Genomic DNA, 24,496 nt, shown 5'->3' on the forward strand with positions numbered 1-24,496 from the left:
TTAACTGAATATCTTGAAAGATTTCCTAATGTTGAAATACTACTACTGATACAATGAAAACAACTTTTAACTATTTTATTTTAGATAGCATTTGCAAGACAAACTCTGTGATATCATAATTAAATATTTATTGGTTGCTCTTTACTTACAAACCACTCTGTTCCTGTGTCCAGATTATTTGTTAAGCAAATATTTATCAAACACCTATGTTGTGCCAGCCATGGTGTTAGCTTCTGTAGGAGCAAAACAACAATAAGGGCCCAACTCTCTGCTTACCTATCTGTCTCCACCCTTTTCTCAGGCAAGCAGCCCCATGCTCACCACCCTGGCCATACTTTCACTTCCCTGGCCATGTCCTCTCTCCACATTAGCGGTCCCTGTTCCCACCAACTTCTTTGCATAGGACTTGCCTATGAGTTTTTTCACCACCCTGGAATATCCAAATGGTATCCACTCTCCAGTTCACAGTTCCAATGACCCCTCCTCTGGATACTCTTCTTCTCTTCTAAGCCCCTCTGTTTTTAAAAAATCATGGTAACCATTTTTCAGTGTACAGATCAGTAGTGTTAAGGATATTCACATTGTCATGCAACAGATCTCCAGAACGTATTCATCTTGCAAAACTGAAACTCTATATCCATTAAACAACTCCCCATCTCCCCTGTACCCTCACCCCGGCAACCAGCATTCCACTTTCTGTTTCTATGAATTTGACTATTTTAGATACCTCGTATAAGTGGAATGATACAGTATTTTCTTTTTGTGACTACCTTATTTCACTTAGCATAATGTCCTCAAGGTTCTTCCATGTTGTAGCATGTGACAGGATTTCCTTTCTTTTTGAGGCTGAATCGCATTCCATTGCATGTTTATACCACATTTTGCTGATGCATTCATCCATTGGTGAGTGCTTGGGTTGCTTTTCCTGGCATTTTTTTATCCCTTCTTCTTTTCTAGCACTCATCTCTTGCCTTCATGTATTAAAACTATTTTTTTCCTTTCTTATCTGTGTGTTTCTTCATTTTTTAAAATCTATCCATCCATCCATCCATCCATCCGTCCGTCCATCCGTCCGTCCATCTGTCCATCCATCCATCTGTCCATCCAACAAATATTTATTGAGTGTCTCCTATTTCCAGGCACAGTTCTAGGCACTGGAGATGTATCAGTGAACAAAACAGAAAAAAATTCCCTGTGCTCATTAATCTGCATTCTTATAGAAGAGACAGATAATAAACAAGTGAAGTGTACAGTGCGTCCAAAGACAGAAAGTACTATGGGACAGAAACAAAGCAGAGGGAGTGAGGTGGGGATAGAGAGTCCCAGCTCAAGGTTAAAATGTTGGATTTTATTTTTAGCAAAGCCATCATTGAGAAGGTGATTTTTGAAGGAGTGAGCCAAGTGAATATCAAAGGCAAAAGCATTTCAGAAAGACGGGAGAGCAGGAGCATAAACCCTGAGGTGGAGCATGCCTGGTAAAGTGTGAGGAACACTGAGGTCAGTGCAACTGAAGTGGAATGAAACACAGGTAAGGAGCAAGAGATGAGGTCAGGGCAGTCCAGGGCAGAGCGAGAGGCAGAACATGGAGTGCTTGTAGATCATTTTAAAAGCAGGATATGTGTCTGATTCATAACGATATTATTTGAAAGAATATTATTTGAATGAATGAATAACAGTTTCCTATGAATGCACTCCCTATAAACCATGTCTATAGGACTAATGTGCCTATGGTGCATTCCATGGCCCACACAGTATTTTTTTTAAATATTAAACTTGGCTGTGCATGGTGGCTGGCACCTGTAATCCCTCACTTTGGGAGGCTGAGGTGGGCAGATCGCTTGAGCTCAGGAGTTCAAGACCAGCCTGGGCAACATGGAGGAATCCCATTGCTACAAAAAGTACAAAAATTAGCCAGGCATGGTGGCATATTCCTGTGGTTTCAGCTACTCAGGAGGCTAAGGTGGGAGGATGGCTTGAGCCCAGGAGGTGGAGGTTGCAGTGAGACGAGATGGCACCACTGCACTGCAGTTTGGGCGACAGGGTGAGGCCCTGTTGCCAAAAAAAAAAAAATCCCCATGTTGAGTATTATGGAGAGGAAGTGAGAAATACCTGTGTACACCCTGGGCAGCATTTCTGTCTTTCAGCTTACACTATCAGATTTGTATAAGGCAGCATGTTGGAGGGGACAGGCGAGTGATATCTTGTGGCAAATAAAAAGTTGCTGCTATCTGTGGCATCACCTCTGACCCTTAAAGCCAGAAGATCCCCCCACAGACCAGATGATTCCAGAAAAGCAAGTTGCAAGAGCTAAAGGTCATTCTAGGCTCAGGGGTTCCCACACCTTTGTTGCTCCTGATTTTCTTGGACTTTTGCTCATCTCATAGGCCCCCAATTCAACGCTGACCTCTGGCTCCACTGGGTTTGGGAACTCTCATTCTGCCTTTCTGAAATCTTGGACCTTATCATTCCTTAATGTTTTGTGACTCTGTTGGCACTTTCAGCTATGGCCCATTAGCTCCCCAAATCCTAGTCAGTAGCATATAACATTCCTAGATATTTGACGTATTTTGCTGCTTTTGTATATGGTATCGATTTTGTATTTCATTTCCTAACTGTTGCTACTATACAGATCAGCATTTTTTGGTCTAGAGTGCTTGCTAGATTCACTCATTAATTCTGTTTGTTGATCTCTCTAGATTTTCTACATATACAGTTATGTATTCCGCAAATATCAATTTTTCTTCTTTCTTACCAATCTTTACATCTTTTATTTCCCTATCTTGACTTATTACACTGGCTAGATTTCCAGGACAATTTTGAATAGAGCTAGTGTTTGTTGTTTTCCTGAGATGAGGTGGTCAATGTTTGGCATTTAGTCAGCAAACAAGATATTAGTGTTTTCTTTGTTTGCTTGTTTTAATGAGTCTTGCTCTGTCACCCAGGCTGGAATGCAGTGGTGCGATCTTGGCTCACTGCAACCTCTGCCTCCCGGGCTCAAGTAATTCTCCTGCCTCAGCCTCCCAAATAGCTGAGACTACAGGTGTGTGCCACCACACCTGGCTAATTTTTGTATTTTTAGCAGAGACAGGGTTTCACTATGTTGGCCAGGCTGGCCTCGAATTCCTGACCTCAGGTGATCTGCCAGCCTCAGCCTCCCAGGGTGCTAGGATTACAGGTGTGAGCCACTGTGCCCCGCCGTTTTTTTTTTTTTTTAATAGACTTCTATTTCTAGGTTGCTGAGTTTTGTGTGTGTGTGTGTGTGTGTGTGTGTGTGTGTGTGTGTATTTTTTGTTTTTTTGTGAACCCTTCAAAATGCACAGGAAGTAGTGGGGTAAGGATAGGAGGGAAAACTCCAACTCCACCAAGACTCTGAGCAGGATTAAACACCAGGTGATATTTGCCAGGGGTGGGCCACTTTCATCTGGTATTCTTCTACTGATAGAGGAGTTAAGAAGAAATTATTTAGGCAGATAGAGTAAGGAAGTCCTCCGTAAACTTTTCCTTTTAATGAAAAGCAGCCTCCAAATCATTTTCTTTTCTAACAAAGAGGAGCCTGTAAAATCGAGTTACAGATGTAGACAGGCAGGCTAGAAGCTTGCACGAGTAGAATGCTGGCAGCTGTGCCAATAGGGAAAGGCCACTTGGGACTAGGCATGTTCAAAATGACTGCTCCATCTTCCCTTTTCCTTTCCAACCACATGTGCCATAGGGAGCAGACAACATGGGACTGGCCAAGTGGTAAGCCCATTTGCATGATAAGATTAGGGTGGGGTGGCCAGCTTCTTCATGCACTATGTCAACGTCACAACTGGTCCAGCCAATCTGTGCGCCCTATGCAAATCAGACACCACCTCCTCAAGCCTGTCTATAAAATCCGATGCACTCCCCATAGGCTGGAAGTCCCATTCGGGTGCCCCTCTCTCTCGCAGGAGAGGAAGCTGTTCTCCTTTCTCTTTCTTTTGCCTATTAAGCCTCTGCTTTTAACCTCACTCCATATGTGTCCACGTCCTTGATTTCCTTGGCATGAGGCAACGAACCTCAGACAACAACGCCAGACAACAACACCACTTCACTACCTTCTGGGGCACCCCTGCCTTGTCCCCAGTTTCCCAGATATGTTTCCTAGAGACTGTGAATTGTAGAGGGGGCACCTGTGCCAATGAAACACATGAACATGTCAGAAGCATTTGAATCAGAGTTACTCCATCTTGAATAAGGGCTGGGTAAAATGAGGCTGATACCTACTGGGCTGCATTCCCAGGAGGTTAGGCATTCTGTCACAGGATGAGATAGGAAATTGGCACAAGATACAGGTCACAAAGACCTTGCTGATAAAACAGACTGTGGTGAAGAAGCCAGCCAAATCCCACCGAAACCAAGAAGGTGATGAGAGTGACTTCTGATCATCCTCACTGCTCATTACAATGCATTAGCATGCTAAAAGACACTCCCACCAGCACCATGACAATTTACAAATGCCATGGCAATGTCAGAAAGTTACCCTATATGGTCTAAAAAGGGGAGGAACTCTCAATTCTGGGAATCACCCACCCCTTTCCCAGAAATCTCATGAATAATCCACCCCTTGTTTAGCATATAATCAAGAAGTAACGGTAAGTATAAGCAGCTGAGCACCCATGCCACTGCTCTGCCTATGGAGTAGCCATTCTTTATTCCTTTATTTGCTTTATAAATTTTCTTTCACTTTATGGATTTGCCTCAAATTTCTTCTTGTGCGAGATCCAAGAACCCTCTCTTGGGACCCCTTTCTCGTAACAAACATAATGCTTCCTACTAGTGTTTCCAGTACAGAGCAAGGAGCCTGGGAATCTAGTCCTGGTGATGGAGTGAGAAAGGTGAGTGACTGATGCAGTTTTATTTGAAGAATAAACTTACTTAAAAAAAGGTTAATTTCCAGTTCTAGAGGGACAGGGGTTCCTAGCAGACTAATGGGACAGAGACTCAGTTATAGAGAAAAAAGAAAAAGGCCCAGAAAAGGGCCCCAAGGAACAGGACTATATCAACTTCACACACAGCCTGATGGTGTGTCCCAAAGATCAGCTTGGGGCAGGATTTCTCAGCCTGGGCACTACTGGCATTTCAGGCTGGATAATTCATGTGTGTGTGTGTGTGTGTGTGCGCGCGTGCGCGCGTGTTGCGGGTCAGGTGGGGGTTTGTGCTGTGCATTGTAGGTTGTTTAGCAGTATCCCTGGCCCATTCTCACTAGATGTCAGTAGCACCACCCACCTCCCACGGTGACAATCAAATATGTCTCCCGACATTTCCCTCGAGCAGGGGACCCACAAGATCACCCAGTTGAGAACCACTAGCCTAGGGTCACTTAAACGTCTCTTGTCAGTGGTCAGACTTAATCCTAGGAAGTAGTCAAAGAGTTTGAGCTGCAGGTGGGAGGAGAGGTTAAGGGTCCAGACTGGGAACATTCCAGTCACACACGCCATTCTTTTTTATGGGCATCTTGGAATATGGCTGTTTCAAAACTTTCCACTTCCTCCTTTTCTTTTCCTCATTTGATGAATTTGTTGTTAGCACTATGAGACAGGGGAGATTGTTTTCTCTGTTACTTTTGGGAGGAGAGCCTCTCCTGTTCATTTAATCTGTGCGAACTTCCGGCAGGAAATGGCACTCAAGGAAAGTTTTGAATAAAAGGAAGATGCTGGTTTAGCCAGTGGAAACAGGAAGTTGTTGCCCGTGTCTCCTATGGTGTAGAAGAAAGTAAGAGGCAGAGAGAAACTGCACTTAGCAGGACTGGGAGGAGCAGAAGACAGTGGGGTGGGAGTAGAGGGAGGGTGGGGAGAGCTGAGGAGCAGAGGGAAGCAACTGGGCCACCAGGACAGAAGACCTTGAATCTCCAGGCTGAGCCGGCTGTACCGGAAGAGGATGAATGTGCTGTGTAGGAGGAGCGGGGTCATGCAGTGACAGTAAGTCAAAGCTATAGTGGTTTGTTAATTAAACTACTTTAGAGTATAGTATTCTTCTATACTATATTCTATTTATTTTTATTTTTATTTTTCGAGTTGGAGTCTCGCTCTGTCACTCAGGCTGGAGTACAATGACGTGATCTTGGCTCACTGCAACCTCCACCTGCTGGGTTCAAGCAATTCTCCTGCCTCAGCCTCCCGAATAGCTGAGACTACAGGTGCGTGCCACCATGCCCGGCTAATTTTTTGTATTTTTAGTAGAGATGGGGTTTCCCCATGCCAGCCAGGTTGGTCTTCAACTCCTGACCTCAGGTGATCCACCTGGCTCGGCCTCCCAAAGTGCTGGGACTACAGGTGTGACCCACCGCGCCCAGCCTATTCTATTTAAATTAATATATTTTCTCTCCAATATTAGGAGCATATGCCTACATTCTAAAATCTCCTTGAATAAAGAGAGAGAGAAAGAGAGCAAATGTGGCAAAATATTAACAATTGGTGAATCAGATGAAGGGTATATTTTTGTTCACATTATATTCTTCCTGTAATTCTTCTATAAGTTTGAAAATTTTCAAAATTAAAATTTGTGCTGTGTGGAGAGAAGAATGAATTTTTAAAACCATGTGATATTTAGAACTGGATCAGTCATCACAGATGTATGTATTCATGAATACGTGGCATTATTTATGAATTTTCTTCTCTTCAATGTAATATAGTGATGCTGATGGCTCTCTTAAGAGTGATTTCTCATCATGTATTTATGTATTTTCAGGTTCTGACAAACACAGTCTAGAATTGTCAGATTTTTGCATAATTTGCACCATTTCCTTACAAGGCAGAGGTAACTCAGCTAGTAGCTTTCACAATCATTCATTCATTGGATAAGCATTTCTTGAGTATCTACTATAACTGTATACAAGGTGTATACTCTTTTTTTTTTGAGACGGAGTTTTGCTCTTGTCACCCAGGCAGGAATGCAGTGGTGCAATCTCGACTCACTGCAACCTCCGCCTCCTGGGTTCAAGCGATTCGCCTGCCTCAGGCTCTGGAGTAGCTGGAATTACAGGCGTCCGCCACCACAGCCGGCTAATTTTTTAATTTTTAGTGGAGACGGTGTTTCACCATGTTGGCCAGGCCTGTCATGAACTTCCGACCTCAGGTGATCCACCCACCTCAGCCTCCCAAAGTTCTGGGATTACAGGTGTGAGCCACCGCACCCGGCCTACAAGGTGTACACTCTTAAGCATTATGGGGAATACAGATATGAATCAGATAGACATTCTGCACACATATAATCTTATAATTTGGTATAAGTTTAAAACCTTGCACATAAAGAACTTTTTTTTTTTTTTTTGGCTGGAGTTCAGTGGCCCGATCTTGGCTCACTGCAACCTCTACCTCCCGGGCTCAAGTGATTCTTGGGCCTCAGCTTCCCAAGTAGCTGGGACTACAGGCATGTGCCACCAAGCCCAGCTAATTTTTGTATTTTTAGTAGAGACAGGGTCTCGCCCTGTTGGCCAGGCTAGTCTGGAACTCCTGGCCTCAAGTGATCCACCCGCCTCGGATTCCCAAAGTGGTGGGATTACGGGTGTGAGCCACTGTGCCAAGAACTTTAAGATAGATTGAAAATTATTATTTTTTGTCAAGTCTCAAAGGACTTACTCATCTTATTGGGAAATGGTGTGAGCCATATTGGTGCTGCATTTGTTCCATCCTGCCATGGAGCAAAACTAGGGCTGAGGGTTGGGGGCTATTGGTGGGGTTGAAGTGAAGAATGCTGCATTGGTTTGCCATTGCTGTATAACCCATCAGTCTGTGGCTGAAAACAACAGTCATTTAGTATTGCTCTTGTGTCTGTGGTTCAGTTGGGGCTTGGCTCATCAGAGTGGATTTGAATAGGCAGTTCTGTTTCAGGCTGCTGCAGCTAGATGAAAATATGTACTTTCCCCTGAAGGTCTGTGGACCAGTGGGGATGACTCTATCTCATGTAGCTCTCAGGGAATGCTTTTCTTAGGTGATGGCAGAGGTGCAAGAGGACAAACAGAAAAATGCCTTAGAGGCTTTAGAAAGTCCAGGCTCAGAACTCACATGCTGTTATTTTAGCTTATGTATATCACTGGCCAGCAGAAGTCACATGGCTGAGCCCAAAGTCATGGGACAGGGACAAATACTGTGCCCACAGTGAAGTACTGGCAAGGGTGTGGATGCAGGCAGGGGTGACAAACTGATGCAATCTATGACAAATGCCATAGATTGTAGTTATAGCATGCTTTGAATACTACATTTTTAAGAGAACAAACTTCAATTTTTTGTCAGAGCTTTTAAAAATGTCTGATAAAAACAAAAAAATAAAAATAAAAAGCTTCTTATGGAAGAATGTCACTACTCATTCCTTTAAATATTGTCTTTCTTGTATTAAGCAAGAAAGCTGAGGCTAAACTGAATTGAAGAAGATCGAATGCAAGTGGTAATGGGAAATACATGCCCATTAGTTCTTTAGGCCTACTTGGGGCTGGTTGTAGGGCACATTTTCCTTTGCTATTTTGGGCCTCTAATTCATGCACTCTTTCTTCCTCTCGGTGGCAGCTAGCCTTCTTAAAACCCTGACATCTTCATTCTCTTTCTTCCTCTCCATCAAAACCTATTCTGCAGAAGGGATCTAGCAAACTCATTCACAGTGAGGCATAAGGAACTGAAAAGGAGTAAGATCTAAATGCCTCCAGAAGCATTTGTATTTGAACAAGAGATAAAAGAACTAATGGCTCTATCTCTAATGGAGGAAATTGACACAGCAAAGTAGAGAAGCAAAGGAGATAGACAGGGCACCAAGGAATTAGCCTAGTGATCTCAAAATCACATCCCATAGCACATTTCATTTTTCCTGGGCAAATTACCTCCTTGGGTTTGTGGGCAAGCCCTTGCCCACAAATACAAATGCTTCCGGAGGCATAGTTGCAGTAATAAATAGGAATGTAGCTTTGGTTATGTATTTAGCATAAATAATATTAATATATATGCCTTGTCAAATCAAATGCATTTAATAAATTTGTATAGTGTAATGACTGTAATTCCTACATATAGTTATTGTCTTTGAGAAACGAGTGAATAAATATAGCTGGCACTAGGCAGGAACTTTCCGAACTGTGTCAAGGTTAATAATAAGTAAAATGTTATAAGTGGAGACAGGACAGCAACAGCTGCGCAACATTCTTGGAAGCAAAGACTTTGATAGCATGAAGTCAGACAGTGAGCTTGTTTTTGTTGCTCCTTTGGGTGAACAGAGAATCCTTCTAATAATTATAAGGAAAACGGTATTTTTTTTTTTTTTTATAAATTACAACAGTTTTTCACTCAATATCTGACATCTGCAGCTGGAAAATCAGGGGCCTGCCGAGCGATGTTGGAAGAAGAAACAGATCAAACCTATGAGAATGTCCTGGCTGAGATTCAGTCTTTCGAGCTGCCTATTGAAGCTACTTTAAGGTAGGGCACTGTTGCATTTTATTGTGTCTTCTTTAGCGGTGATAAGGTGGTCCTTTACCCTGCTTTTTATAATTCTTTATAAGAGTAAAAAATATTCTTGCAAAACAGTTACAGTTCTGTATATACTTAATCTCAAAGTTTTCTTATCCTTGGAGAGATTACAGGACATAATTAATCCATTTTATTTTGCATGTTTCCTAACTCATCACCATAAGATTAAAAACTATGAATTTCAAATGATCAAAAAGGATCTCAATCACCTCCAAATAAATTTATATGAGGTTTCAATTGTTTTCTTTAACATATCACTTAGTGAAAAACATTCAGAACAATTAGACATATCAATGAAGCCAATTTACATTTGGGTGGATATGAGTCATAGGAAAAAATGTAGACCATTTATTTGTATTGTAGCTGCTTTCTTGAGTGTATGGTGACCATTCAGATATGTATTATTTTGTTTCCATATAAGGTTTATTTATTTTTTCTTTTTTAACATTTTCTTGGATACCAATATATAAGGTTTAAAAGTAGCTTCTTTGGTAATGTGGGTATTAATTTTCACAGTTCAAGAACAGGATTAAAATGAAAAACTATGTGTCATTTGTGTTCAAAGGGCAGCTTTTAAAATTTAATTCTCTGTGTCTGCCTGTCTCTGACACCTATCAGTGTGGGAACAAGATATTCATCACTGAATTTGATAGTGACAGTCAATAAATATTTGTTGACTAATATTTGTAGATTAAGTGGAAGGATATGTGTGTGTGTGTGTATCTGTGTGTGTGTGTGTGTGACCTCTTCATTCTCAGAAAGGCCCCAGGGCCAAGAGCTTCTAAATCCACTAAAGTTTAAACCTGAATAAATTTCTCCCAGCTATTTAAATCTTATTTTGCATTAAACATAGTTTGAATATCTTCAAAGGTCTTAGGGTAGTGTTAGGGACATGGTAAACAATTGAGATTTGTTGGTTGATTCTTGGATTATCAATATGTAGGTATAGTTGCAAAATAATTACAACTCCATTATAACTATTACATATACCTTTGTCTTATCTGAGCATCATAAATATTGTGTGAAAAAGAGCTGGTAATTTTCAATAGCAGAAATCAGAGCTTTTTAGCAATGGAAAACTCAACGATTTTTTTCCACATGGGGCATACTTTAAATTGTACCATTGCCTTCTAAAACTTGTGCATCCACCTAGTGGCTAGGTAGGTGGTCAAGTGCCAGGTGCTAGGTAGTTAAGTGCTAGATGCTAGGTGGCTAAGTCTAAGTGGAAACAAGAGAAAGGGTGAAGGGAGCCTAGATGTGTTTTAGGCCATGGCCTCTGCTCCCATTGCTGCTTCAGAGCCCTTGGCCTTCAACTTGTAACCCTTTCTACCTCTCCCTGGTCTCACAACACTGGCCAACATCTACAGACTTTGTCTGTCCTTAGAACTAACCTGTCGGCTAGTCTGTCTCTGGTGTTGGACTTGACTTCCTTTCTTGGTGCTTGGATCTTTTTTACCTTCTCTTCTTAGGAAAAATATCCCTGGTACCAATCTTGTACCTTGTCTTTCTACAGCAAAAAATCATTTAGATTTGGCAGCCACAGCACTCTCTCAGCATCACCCTCAAGGGCAGAGCCTGCATAGATATGTTCCCCGGGTGCTACCCTGTCACGACCATGCAGTGGGCCTAAAATGCCAATTGTTAGCTTAATGTTTGGGTATAAAAAAGGGTGAGAACACTCCTTTCCAAAGGCTACTGTTAAAACACACTGATGTTATTTTGGGGGGTAGAGTGAAGTTGCAACCCCCAGCCTTTATCTGGGACAGTATTCAACAAAAAGCTTTCCTAATTTTCTAAACTGTTCATCTAATAAGTTGATTAGATGAAGACTTCTTAGATTGGCATTTGATGCCTTTCCATACATATGTACGTGTGTCGCTGATTTTCTACTGTAACTGTGCTTAAGGAACACATCAGCTCATGTGGCCAAATACGAGGGTTGAAAAATAATGGCAGGACTCTCATTTCAGTCAAACTAGACTCTGCTATTTGACAATATGCCTCCTGGAGCTTAGGGTTCCTTTCCCCTATTATTCGCTCTTCTTTCTGCCTGCTAAAACCCAACGTATCTTGCAAGGCATAGCTCTAATGCTCTTTCTAGTGCTACTTACCTAGCTGCTAGGTGCTAGGCATTGTGGAAACTCTATAAAGGTTACTAAGATATAAGTAAGACACAGGCCCTGCCCTCAGGAATCTTTAGCCTGAAATAGTTATAACATAACACACACACACACACACACACACAAGCCAGAACAAATGCTCTGAATTCTTTGAAGCCTCTCCTATCTAGATGTGAATATTCCATTGTGAATCCCCATCTAGATGTGAATATTCAGTTGTGGAAGCCCCTAAGAATGTGATTCATATGAGCTCATGGGCTAATGGTGACGAAAATACTTACCTTTCTAATAAAAGTGAAAAGAGGCAGTCCAGCAAGAATGTCATCATTTCAGCAAAGAAGAGAAGGAGGAGGAAGTATTTTAAAATGTCAAGCTCTGGCTACATGCAGCGGCTCATGCCTGTAGTCCCAGCACTTTGGGAGGCTGAGGTGGGAGATCGCTTGAGGCCAGTTGAAGACCAGCTGAAGCAACATAGTGAGACCCTGTCCCTATAAAACACTTTTTAAAATTAGTTGGTGGCTTGTGCCTGTAGTCTCAGCTACTCGGGAGGCCAAAGCGGGAGGCTCACTTGAGCCCAGGAAGTCAAGACTGCGGCGAGCTGTGATCATGCCACTGCACCCCAGCCTGAGTGACAAGAGTAAGACCCTGTCTCCAAACACAAAACAAAACCAAAATCAAAAGAAAACTATAAGCTGTAAGGGTTGAGAGGGTGGAAAAGGAGTTTGGCTGGAGGCAGCTGAAGGCCCTGCCTTGAGGCCCCGGAATGAACAGTGAGAGAAAGGTTAGGATACTGGGACTGGAAATGCAAGAGAGAAACATTCCCAGGGAAAAGCTTACACCTGGGAATTGAGGTAGAGAGAATACTGAAGCGTTTACCTACGTGTTTTTCCCTGTCACAGAAAAAAGGCATTGCTTTGACAAATATTTTCTGCTGTAAAATCCTGAACTCTGTTAGCTTCCTTTCCCTGCCCACCTTGTTTTGCAGGTAGGCAACCTGAGGTGGCCTATTTGAGGTCAGAGTTCATATCTGGGCCAGGTGGAGTTTGCTCCCCTAACAAGGAGAGCTCAGTGACTCAGGACTCAAGAGATGGTTTCTACCAGTGTAATTCAAGGGTAACTGAACGGCATTTCTTTTGCAGAGCATTCAAACCTTCCCGCATACTCATTCCCACACATCATCTGGGAAAACAAGTCTCCTCTGTCTCAGACGTCATGAGTGGGTTGTGGCGACCAAGAGTCATTGTCAATGGCCTATAATGCCTTTCACCCCACCAGGCTGTGGTCTTCCCACCTCCTGACTTTATACATGGCTACTCCCAGGACAAGCTTCTTCCAGATGGTCCAGCTCGTTTCCTGCCTGACTTTCCCAATGAGCCCTTGTGTTGGCTCCTTTGGCCCTCTTTTTGAAAGAGTGGACAAGAATCAGATGATTCTGAGGTCTTGCATTTGTTTTCATTTTGTGTGTGAAATGGTATTTAAGGCCCATAGCATTAAGTTTGAAGGAAAGATAGTTTCAGGAGAGAGCTGAGACTCTATACTTTTCCCAAGGTTTATTTGCATCGCCAATGAAACATCCATTAAAGCCATCTCAGCCAACTATAGAGTTTGAATTGGGGAAGAAAATACCACGGTGGAAAAGTAGAATTTGATGTTAGCCATGCAGATGGCGACTGAACTTAAGAAAAAAGGGAGAAATGTAAAGGAAGGCCTACTGTCAGTGCCTGTGTTGTCCCAGCATGGTTTAGCTTTGGGCATTCAAAATCCCCTACCTAGGCCAGGCACGGTGGCTCACACCTGTAATCCCAGCACTTTGGGAGGCTGAGGCCGGCTCACTTGAGGTCAAGAGTTCAAGACCAGCCTGACCAACATGGCAAAACCTCATCTCTACTGAAAAATACAAAAATTAGCCAGTCGTAGTGGTGCACATCTGTAGTCCCAGCTACTTGGGAGGCTGAAGCGGGAGAATCACTTGAACCTGGGAGGCGGAGGTTGCTGTAAGCCGAGACGGGGCCACTGCACTCTGGCCCGGGCGACAGAGTGAGACTCCTCTAAAAAAAAAAAAAATCCCCTAGCTTGCAGAATATTGGTAGGCTGAAACTTACGGGCAGGTAAAGTCTGCAACTAGTTTTGCTGCCCTAATCTTTTTGCCCTGGGCATCATTGTTTTCATTGCATTGCAACCACAGGCTAATTTCCACTGGATGTTCTCATTCTGTTTAGGTTTCCTGATTTTCACTGTAGCCTCTCCATTTGGTGTAGATGTGCCTGGCTCCTTGCCAGCTCCTTCCGCTAGGGGGCGTGACTGTCCCTGGGAGACTTAATGGCTGTCCGGGGCCATGTTCGAGGAAACAACATTAGTCCCTGTTTTACTCAGTATTATCAAATTCCTTGCACAAGGATGGTCAATAGGTTTCAAGTAGCATATCGATTCAATGCATTGGGAATGGTTGCCTGAATCTTCATATTGAGGATGATCCTGATAAATTAGTGACGGTAGTATGGTCCTAGGATAGGGTAGTAGCAGTGTTCATAACATTTATTTATCATATTCACACTAGAACTTCCTGCTGTCAGGCATCACCCATCAGACCTGCTCCCATGGATACTGACTCAGACCTGGATGTAGCCTGGGGCTCGTGATGCCCCCTGGGATCCTGCAGGTGTGTTGTTAGCCCCTTAGAACAGGTCCTGAAGTCACAATGTCTGAACCGACTTGGGTTCAGAAGTCACAGCATGTTTTGTGGCTGTAGCTGAGCCTGAGATGATAAAATCATGGACACATTGTAGGGTACTGCAAAGTTAGTGGGAGGTAGAAAGGTGGGGGGCTGTGGGGCGGGGGTGGATGTCTAAAGAAGGCCCTGCAGAGGGCTGGGAAAAATAGGAGGAAAAGGGAATTGTACAAGATGACGTACCAGAAGAAATTTTTGTAATTGTTTTATGATAACATAATTGTTTTACACTTGTATTCACAGACTCTCTCAGGCACTTTTCCAAAAGCTGACCATGAAGTTTTATCAGTTTAAGAGCAAACAGGATATCATATTTCTTTGACTTTAATGTTTTTAGGAATAAAGATAACGTGCTTTTAGGAAAGGAAAGAAAACATTAAAAAAAAAACCCCTAAACTGTATATACTATAAAATCTTAGAATGACATACTAAAACAAAAAATAAGTAGTTAAATTTAACTGTGGATGTTCTAGAATGTTCTTGCTATTTATATCTTTATAAATGTAAGATTTGTATTAAATCTTATTTTATCAAGTATATTCATTAAGATCAAAGGTCTAGATTTTAATCTGGACTGAACATTTACTACTTGTATGATTTTGGCCTTAGTTTCTGAAACTATAAAGTGGGGATTATGATAAAACCTATCTCAAATAATTAGTGTCTATAAGGTGCTTAGCATAATAGTTGGCTGGCACAGAGTAAATAATAAATATTAGTGTTGACTATTATTGTCTAGTTTCCATTTGGGATGGATATTCTAGTATGACTTAATAAATACATACTTTAGAGTCCTGAAGTAAACAATCATGCATAACACCTTGAAATTCTGAGCAGGTGTGAAATATTGAGTTATGTAAATTTTTTAAAACTTTTTTTAATTTGACAAATAATCGCATATATTTAGAGTGTAGAACTTTTTTTTTTTTTTGAGACAGGGTCTGTCTCTTGTCAGTCAGGCTTGAATACAGTGGCACAATCTTGGCTCACTGCAGCCTCTGCCTCTTGGGCTCAAGCAATCCACCCATCTCAGCCTCTTGAGTAGCTGGAACCACAGGCGTGTGCCACCATGCCCGGCTAATTTTTGTATTTTTTGTGGAGACGAGGTTTCGCCATGTTGTCCAGGCTGGTCTTGAACTTCTGAACTCTAGAAATCCGCCTGCCTTGGCCTCCCAAAGTGCTGGGATTACAGGTGTGTGCCACCATACCCGGCCTATTTATAGGGTATAATGTGACGTTTCACTGTCTGTTTACAGTGTAGAATGATTAAATCAAGCTAATTATTATATCTATCACCTTACATATTTTTTGTGGTGAGAACACTTAAAATCTACTTTCAGCAATTTTGAAATATGCAATATATTATTATTATTAATTATAGCCACCATTCTGTGCAGTAGATCACCAAAGCTTATTTCTCCTGTCCAACTGAAACTTTGATTAACATCTTTCCTTTTCCCATCTATCTCTCTCCTCAGCCTCTGGTAACTACCATTCAACTCTCGACTTCTCTGAGTTCAACTTTTTTAGATTCTACATATAAGTGAGATCATGCAGTATTTGCATTTCTGTGCCTGGCTTACAGTAATGTAAATTTTATTTTGGTTGCATTATATGCAGGGGAGAGAGGTGTCAATTTGAAAAATCACATTCACTAATGCTTATATTTTATACTAATGCCATATCATGACCTGATTTAATCTCTAATGAGAATAGTATAGTGTTCTACATAAAAATGGAGTCCAGAGAAATTGTTCAGAAATAAATTTGGGCCTAACTGTGACAGAGGCTTGCTGCATCTGTTGCACCTCCAAAAAGCCTGGAATGTCTTATGAGACTCGGCTATACAGTTACCCAATTTTTGCTGGACATTTAAGTGATATCATTAGCTATGTGATGTTTATTGCAACACTAGATAAAACTTTAAAAACATTTTTATGTTTAGGAGCCAAATATTCCAACCAGGGGGACAGTTTTGCTTATTTAGTGGTTAAGTGAATGGGTTTTGGAACCAGAAGGATATGGGTTCAAATTCTGCCTTTATAATTACTAATAGAGCTGTTGAAAGGATTAGTTGAATTAGGCATGAAATGTATTAATGAAATGTAATGTCTCATAGCAAATGCTCATTCACTCATTCATTTAGTAAATAAATAATAATGGCCCATTTACAATGTGACAGGCAGTGGTCTGGGTGCCGTTGATACAGCAAGATCAAGATCTGGAAAGTCCACGCTCACAGGGAGCTTGTATTTTAGTGAAAAGAGCCAGAAATACACCAATAAAAAAGTGTTAATAAGTGCTATGAAGAATAAAAAAACAGGCCGGGTGCAGTGGCTCACGCCTGGAATCCCACCACTTTGGGAGGCCGAGGCAGGCAGATCATGAGGTCAGGAGTTCGAGACCAGCCTGGCCAACATGGTGAAACCCTGTCTCTACTAAAAATACAAAAATTAGCCGGGTGTGGTGGTGCACGCCTGTAATCCTAGCTACTCAGGAGGCTGAGGCAGGAGAATTGCTTGAACCCGCGAGGTGGAGGTTGCAGTGAGCTGAGATCACACCATTGCACTCCAGCCTGGGCAACAGAGCGAGACTCTGTCTCAGAAAAAAAAAAAAAAAAGGGTAAGGAATAGGAAGATTTAGGGATGCTAATATCCCTAGCCAGGGAGTAAATGTCAGCTGTCATCATCATCATCATCATCATCATTTCATTAGCTACATTTCAAATCCTATTTTGCCAAGAGGAGAGAGAAAAATCGGACAAGGGAGAGGAAAGGGAGAAAGGGCAAAGGGCAGTAAAGGAAGGCTAAGCAGGGAAAGAGAGAGGAATAGAGAGTGCATTGAACAGGATGACGAATAAGAAAACCAACAAGGAGAAGGAAGGTAAGAGTAGGGAGCAGGGACAATTGCTTGTCTTATAAACTGGTGGTGGTGGTGGAGTTGGTGGGGTGGGGGGTGTGTTATTTGAAGGAAAGAGAGAATGGAACTCAGAGAAAATGATATTGTTCTTTAACTGCTCAGTGGACTTTAAAATGTTTAGTTTTGAGGGCTTTCAGGACATTTTTCTGAGGGCAGGGTTGGCAACATAATTTGTGGGGCCCAGGGCAAAATGAAAATGTAGATTCCTTTTTCAAAAATTATTAAGAATTACAAGATGGTGATGACAGGGTATTGAACCAAAGTCAACTGTGTAGGTCACACACCATGAGCCAGCCCTGTCTGAGAGCTTAATACATGAACATGGTACACAGCAAACATTTAATAAAAATAGTTGTTGAATGAACAAAACCCGGGGCTAGTTGCTTTTGAACTCCTCTGAGGACTGGCCCGTATTTTAGAAAAAAACTGATTTTATTTGGCTTCAATTTCAAATTTCCTTCTATTGTTCTCCACCGTGGGGTCCAGATCTTTAGGGAACAGCCGATTCCTGCACAGGGTTTTACAGCAGGAATCCTCCCAGACCAGCTGGGCTTTGTTTATTCTCTTGCACTTACAGAGTGTGGCCACTTGGGGTCACCACACCAAAAAGGCAGAAGCTGGAGGAGGGCCCCTGCGACGGTGGACATCTGAAACGAGTGGCTAAAAGCCACGGGGAAGGATTAGTTTATCAGAGCCAATATATAAAGACTGCCTGTACTTTACATTTTGATACAGTTCTATAATTCTATAACAAGAGCTCTAAAACTCTTTAAGAAACATTTGAATGATGTAAAGTTTTGAGAGGATAATGATAGGGTTCCCAGGGGTGAGGAGGGGAATCTTTTTGTAAATGTGTACCCTACCTCTAAAAGCATGCATTTGGCCGGGCGCGGTGGCTCACGCCTGTAATCCCAGCACTTTGGGAGGCCGAGGCGGCGGATCACAAGGTCAAGAGATCGAGACCATCCTGGCCAAAATGGTGAAACTCCATCTCTAGTAAAATACAAAAAATTAGCTGAGTGGGCCGTCCCGGTGGCTCCCGCCTGTAATCCCAGCACTTCGGGGGCCCGAGGTGGGTGGATCACGATGTCAGGAGTTCAAGACCAGCCTGGCCAAGATGGTGAAACCCTGTCTCTACTAAAAATACAAAAATTAGCCGGGCGTGGTGGCTGGCACCTGTAATCCCAGTTACTCGGGAGAGAACTGCTTGAACCTTGGAGGCGGAGGCTGCAGTGAGCCGAGACTGCACCACTGCACTCCAGCCTGGGCGACAGAGCGACACTCTGTCTCAAAAAAAAAAAAAAAAAAAAAAAAAAATTAGCTGGGCGTGGTGGCACGTGCCTGTAGTCCCAGCTACTCAGAAGGCTGAGGCAGGGGAATCACTTGAACTTGGAAGGCGGGGGTTGCAGTGAGCCGAGATCGCGCCACTGCACTCCAGCCTGGTGACAGAGCAAGACTGCGTCTCAGAAAAAAAAAAAAAAAAAAAAGAAAAAAAGGAAAAAAAAGAAAAACATGCCATTTACAACATTAAGCTTAATATGACAAGTATTTGCATGTGGATCATTCACTTATTAATTGAGCCCCTACTATATGCAAGGCACTGAGCTGGGCAGTGAACAATACAGGCATCGTCCTTGTGCCTGATGTAGGAGCAGTTCCTGGAAATGCAGACAGACTCAGTGATTTGTTCACCACCATGATATGTGCTTCCAAGGATGAGTGAGCACTGCTCCCAAGGACAACGAAAGGCGCTTGCCTTAAAAGCGCAGGATCCAGAGGGTTCACTAAAATGGGTCTGGAACCAAGAATCCAACCCAAAGACATGTTCCTGTTTCCCTCTCTACAAAAGCAGGAAACATATTTCAGTTGGTTTACATCCACCAAGCATGCAGAAAACCCTGATACACAATCAGGTTTTTTTTTTTTAATGATTAGGAAAAAGAACATTTATGTGTCTGGTTTTTATTTTTATTTTATCAAAGAGGAGGCTAAAATGCTGGGCTCTCTGGCTTACTAGCAAATGCCTGATAACCCTAGTCGCCAATGCTAATGTTGATTGAGCTCTAGGCTAAACATAATACATATATTATCTTCTTTAATCCTCACGTAATTTGGTGAGCTAGGGATTCTTATTGTCCTTAATTCACACTTGAAGTACGTGAGCCTTAGTCAAGTTAAGTAACTCCCTGAGGCCTAACATCTAGTAAGAGATGAGTTGGAATTTGAACTCAAGTAGTTAAATGCCAGACCAGAGCAGTTGCACTCTACAACCTCGTTCTGAGGGAGGCGCTTTCCCAAGACAGGTCATTAGTCTGTAGATAAATGGCGCAAAGTTAAGTTCCAAATGACTAAGAGTTTATTTACAAGTCAAATCCTTACTTTGCCAATTACTTTTATACCGGACACAAAATGCATCTCCTGTCCTGCTGGTCTTCCTGGTGTATCTTTCTTCTTCCAGGAGTCCTGAAAAGAGATTTTGGATTGATCTCTGGAAGTCAATATCCACTGCCAAAAAATAATTCCACATGCATCTGCAATCTGCCTGTCTGTGCCCTGCTATTCCGCAACCTTCTCAGTGCAGACGTTAAATCATTCATTCCTTGGGGCTGGGCGTGGTGGCTCATGCCTGTAATCCCAGCACTTCAGAAGGCCAAGTCAGGGCGATCACTTTAGGGAAGGAGTGTGAGACCAGCCTGGCCAACATGGTGAAAGCCCATCTCTATTATAAATACAAAAATTAGCTGGATGTGGTGGCATGTACCTGTAATCCCAGCTACTCAGGAGGCTGAGGCAGGAGAATTGCTTGAAAGCAGGAGGCAGAGGTTGCAGTGAGCCAAGATCGCACCACTGCACTCCAGCCTGGGCAACAGAGAGAGACTCCATCTCAAAAAAAAAAAAAAAAAAATCATTTATCCCTTGGATAGGCTTCCCCCACCCCACATTGACATATTTGATATATCTATGTCCATGATTAAAATGTACAGTTAGGGCTGGGGACGGTGGCTCACGCCTGTAATCCCAACACTTTAGGAGGCCGAGGCGGGCAGATCACCTGAGGTCGGGAGTTTGAGACCAGCCTGACCATCATGGAGAAACCCAGTCTCTACTAAAAATACAAAATTAGCTGGGTGTGGTGGCACATGCCTGTAAATCCCAGCTACTCTGGAGGCTGAGGCAGGAGAATCACTTGAACCCAGGAGGCGGAGGTTGCAGTGAGCCAAGATCATGCCATTGTTACCCAGCCTGGGTAACAAAAGCGAAACTCTGTCTCAAAAAAACCAACCAAACAAACAAAACAAATGTGCAATTAGTTATTTAGGACATTTAGCTTTGAATTCTTAGCTAAAACCTCCAGGTACTCACGGAACTGTCAGAAGTCTCAGAGGGAACCAGCAAAAACTGTTTCAGAAGGAGAAGTGGTAAATGGACTTCCTTCCATGTTCACTTGAATTTCGGGGAAGATACTGCTGCTTATGTTGAAGTAATCTCTATGGGCAGGTGTTGAAACAGGCCTGGCCTGAGGAGTGCCTAAGCAGGGCTGGTTTCCCAGAGCAGGGGCACTTGGAGCCAGCTTTGGAATAAAAGGTATCAGGACTGGTGAAGAAAAGGGGTAGAGTTCTAGGGAAGGAATGATCAGGAAAGTAATTCCCCAGCTGGAGACATTGGTCAAACAGGAAACTGGCCTGTGCCACATGCCCTGCTCTCCTCATTTTGCTCATTATCATAGTTCACCGCAGCCTCGAACTCCTGGGCTCAAGCAATCCTCCTGCCTCAGCCTCCCAAAGCTCTGGGATTATAGGTGTGAGCCACTGTGCTCGACCTAAGAAGTTCTTGAGAGGGGAAAATAACCTTTTGAAAATTGAAACTGAAACATAAAAAAAAGAAGACAAATTTTATCCCCTCCTACAAAAAGAATGAAAAGCTAGGTCTCTCTGCAGGAAATGGAAGACTGTCTTAGCTCAATGGATGTGTATAGCTGGAATCCATTGCTCTGAAGATTCCAGATTAATAGGAAGGAGGGCATTAGCAATGTTTTATAGGGCCCTTCCTAAGTTTGGTAGGCAGTGGGTCCCACTGATGCTCACATTCTAATCCCTGGAACCTGTGAATATGTTATTTTTACATGACAAAGGGGATATTGCATATGTGATTAAGGTTAAGGACCCTGAGATGGAAGATTATCCTGGATTAAATGGTTGGGTCCACTCTAATCATATGGGTCCTTAAAAACTGAGCATCTTTTCCAGCCTAAGTCAGAGTCAGAGGAAGATGTGACCACAGAAGAATGGTCAGAGAGATGTAATGCTGCTAGCTTTGAAGATGGAGGAAGGGGGCCACAAGCCAAGGTATGTGGGTGGCCTCTAGAAGCTGGAAAAGGCAAAGAAACAAATTCTCCCGCAGAGTCTCTAGCAAGGAACACAGACATGCTGACACCTTGATTTTTAGCTCAGTGAGACCTGTGACAGACTTCTAACGTACAGAACTGTAAGATAATATGTCTGAGTCATTTTAAGCTACTCAATTTGTGGTGATTTGTTAAAGCAACAATGGAAAACTCATACACCATGGGACAGCAATATGAGGCAGACACTGCCATTGTCATTTACAGTCATTTAACTGACATATAAAAGAACTAGGTTCTTGCCCAATGTCACACAGCTGTCAAGTGATATTAATCCAAGAATTAATGTCTTCGGACACTGGTCTTCAGAGCTCATGCTCTAACTATTGCACAATACCACCTCCCAGGATGTTTGTGGGGAGGAGGCTGGAGGTAGGTTTCAAGTAAAAGCTCACTAAGGGTGAGTGAGTTACACAGCTGGATAAAGAGCTTGGTTGACTCAAAGGGAAGCTTTTCAAAGCCCTGGATTAATGTAGAGCAGAAAGTAGTTGTTCCTCAGGCTAGGTTTCCATTCTGTTCCTGTTTAGTCTTCCTTCCTCCCTGCTTTGATCATGACAAACTGGTTTACTCAGTGTCCCACAAACATGTCATTAAGCACGACTTTTTTCTACACTGATACCTTTGTCCAAGCCTCCCTGCCTCTCTCTCCCACCTCCCTGCTGCTAACCCCCTTTCAAGAGCTCTCACCCCTTCTCAACCCAGCTACTCTGACCTGGGGGCACCTGAGTTCACGGACTTTGGTATGAATTACACATCGCCCTGGGCCTTTTTTTTTTTTTTGGTATCTTTGCCATCAAGTGTCTTAACTTCTCATCATTTAATTTTTTATGTCGCTTATAATTTATTTCCAAGTTGACTGGCCGCTGTGGACTTCTTGCAGGCGGGGACATGAATCCACCTGGAGCGGTCTTCATGGTCAACTGGGATCTTTATTCGTTCCTAAAATAAATCTTACTATCACATGCAATTTTGCTTTTCGTGAATGCATGTTTTCCTTTCTCTGACTCCCCACGACCCAGAGTACATCAGGCCCTTGTTAAATGTCCCCGTGGCTCTTATTACAGATTCAGGGTGATGATCTGAGTGTCCACCTTGCTGATTACTACGGTACCCCCGCGTGTGGCACAGGGTGTGGCACGCACAGAAGACAAGGATATATGTTAAAGCCCAAAGGCCAGGCACAAGACGCCCAGGAGGGACTAGTCGCGAGAGAGGGCAGGAGGCCAGCTGGGTACCCGGCCGCCTCCCGCAGCCCCCGCTCACAGCCCCCGCTCACTCCTGCAGGTGCGGGGGCGGGAGCCGGGTCGCGCGCCTTCTGCCCGGCGTTCCGCGCGCCCCCGCGCCGCCGGCCCGAGCGCCCCGCCCCCGCCCCGCCCCTTCGCGCTCGCGCCACTTGGCGCTCGCCCCCGTCGTTCCCGCGGCGCCGCGCCTCGCTGGCTCGTCAGCTTCCAGCCAAAATGGCGGAGAACAGCGAGAGTCTGGGCACCGTCCCCGAGCACGAGCGGATCCTGCAGGAGATCGAGAGCACCGACACCGCCTGTGTGGGGCCCACCCTCCGGTAAAGATCTCATCCCACCGGGACTTCGGCCCCCCGCCCCACGCCGGCGGCTCCTCACGAGCCGGGCGGGGCGTCCGCCGCCGGCCGCGCGCGAAGCTCCCCGACAGGTGGTGCGCGCGGGGGCGGGCGGGGGCGCTCGCGGGTGGCGGAACTGTAGCCGGTACCCGGGCGGGACCGAGAAGGCGGCTGCACCTGTCGGCGCGGCCTGCCTCCACCGCTGTAGCTGTCACCCCGCAGCCGGTGGGTGTGGCTGCTGCAGGGTCTCTAACCCCGGGCCCTGCGGCCCCGCGTTCTCCTCCTGGCTGCGGCCCCCGGGCCCGAGGACACTTCTGGGGCCTGTCCCCGTCTCGCTCGTGGTGGGGCTGAGGGCTGCTCGGCCGCGGGCATGCCAGGCTAGGGTCGACAGCAGGCACCCGGCGTGACGGAGGTGCCAGGTCGCGCGCGGGTGGAAAGCCTGGCGCGCCGGGCTGCCGCGGGCGTGGGAGAATTGAAATTGAGCGGGAGACGCCGGCCCGCTTTCCCCCTACTCCCCCGCGCGGCCGGAGTGGGCGAGAAGAGAGCGTGGGCTGGAGAAGAGAGCGTGGGCTGGAGGAGAGCAGCTGCTTGCTGCTTGGGAACACGCTAGGGTGACCCTGCGCTCGCGGGATCTAAGCTGCTTTGGAGGCAGAACAGCTTTTACTTATTTACAAACATTTCATTAAAATTGCATTAATTTTTCCGTTTAAATCGAGTTCCTCCCCATTCATTTTAAGAATAGTACTAGGTAATGCATATTCCATGCCAAACTGAGTACCTGCTGTTCCAATAGAATATTATTAGCCAGGCAACGTAATGAGCCATGGGTTAGGTTAGGCACTGTCTTCAAGAATAAGTTCCTTTTACATATAAGGTTTCATCTTTTGGAGTGATAATAATGATAAATGAAGTTATTATTCACTTAGGGAACTTGAGACTGATTACGCTTTATCATTAGTATTCTTCAGAATACACTTCCTAGAATAGAGCGCTGTACAGTTTGTGGACCTGTGAATATAGTGTAAATTGAAGCCAGTTCAAGTTATGTAAATACACCTTGCCCTTAAGAGTCAGGAGGCCTGGGTTCTTTTTTTCCCCTAATTCTGCCTCTGATGAAATGTGCAGTCATGGAAAAAAATTATTTAACCTCTCTGGATCTCGGTTTCCTTATTTGTAGAATGGGGAGGGGAGAGTATTCAGATGCCCAGGAAACTCAGAACATTAGGGACCTTGCCTATTTGTTCACTACTGTATCCCTAACACCAAGCATGTGGTAGGCATGTT

General features: G+C 44.0%; 1 protein-coding gene and 1 long non-coding RNA gene across 37 annotated transcripts in view; both read left to right on the plus strand.

Annotated features, from left to right (window-relative positions):
• The window catches only part of EXOC6 (exocyst complex component 6), a 254,843-nt gene that overhangs the window by 22,346 nt on the left and 208,001 nt on the right, over nt 1-24,496 (plus strand). For 9 of the 36 annotated variants that reach the window (XM_024346492.3, XM_054659781.2, XM_054659783.2 and 6 more), the window contains exon 1: nt 23,036-23,197. In XM_024346492.3, coding sequence (XP_024202260.3) covers nt 23,097-23,197 — 101 coding nt within the window. In that variant the 5' untranslated portion in view covers nt 23,036-23,096. Of the gene's footprint in view, nt 1-1,358; nt 1,529-4,798; nt 4,857-5,762; nt 5,940-6,035; nt 6,158-9,151; nt 9,420-22,905; nt 23,198-23,282; nt 23,305-24,496 lie in introns of those variants that run through there. The other 27 variants (XM_063782011.1, XM_063782010.1, XM_063782006.1 and 24 more) reach the window with 17 other exon arrangements.
• LOC134807198 (uncharacterized) lies at nt 21,496-22,606 on the plus strand. The gene is made up of 2 exons (XR_010146985.1): nt 21,496-21,583; nt 22,520-22,606. It is a non-coding gene; the product is annotated as an uncharacterized LOC134807198 (long non-coding RNA).

Source organism: Pan troglodytes, chromosome 8, assembly GCF_028858775.2.
Source record: "Pan troglodytes isolate AG18354 chromosome 8, NHGRI_mPanTro3-v2.0_pri, whole genome shotgun sequence".
NCBI lineage: Eukaryota > Metazoa > Chordata > Mammalia > Primates > Hominidae > Pan > Pan troglodytes.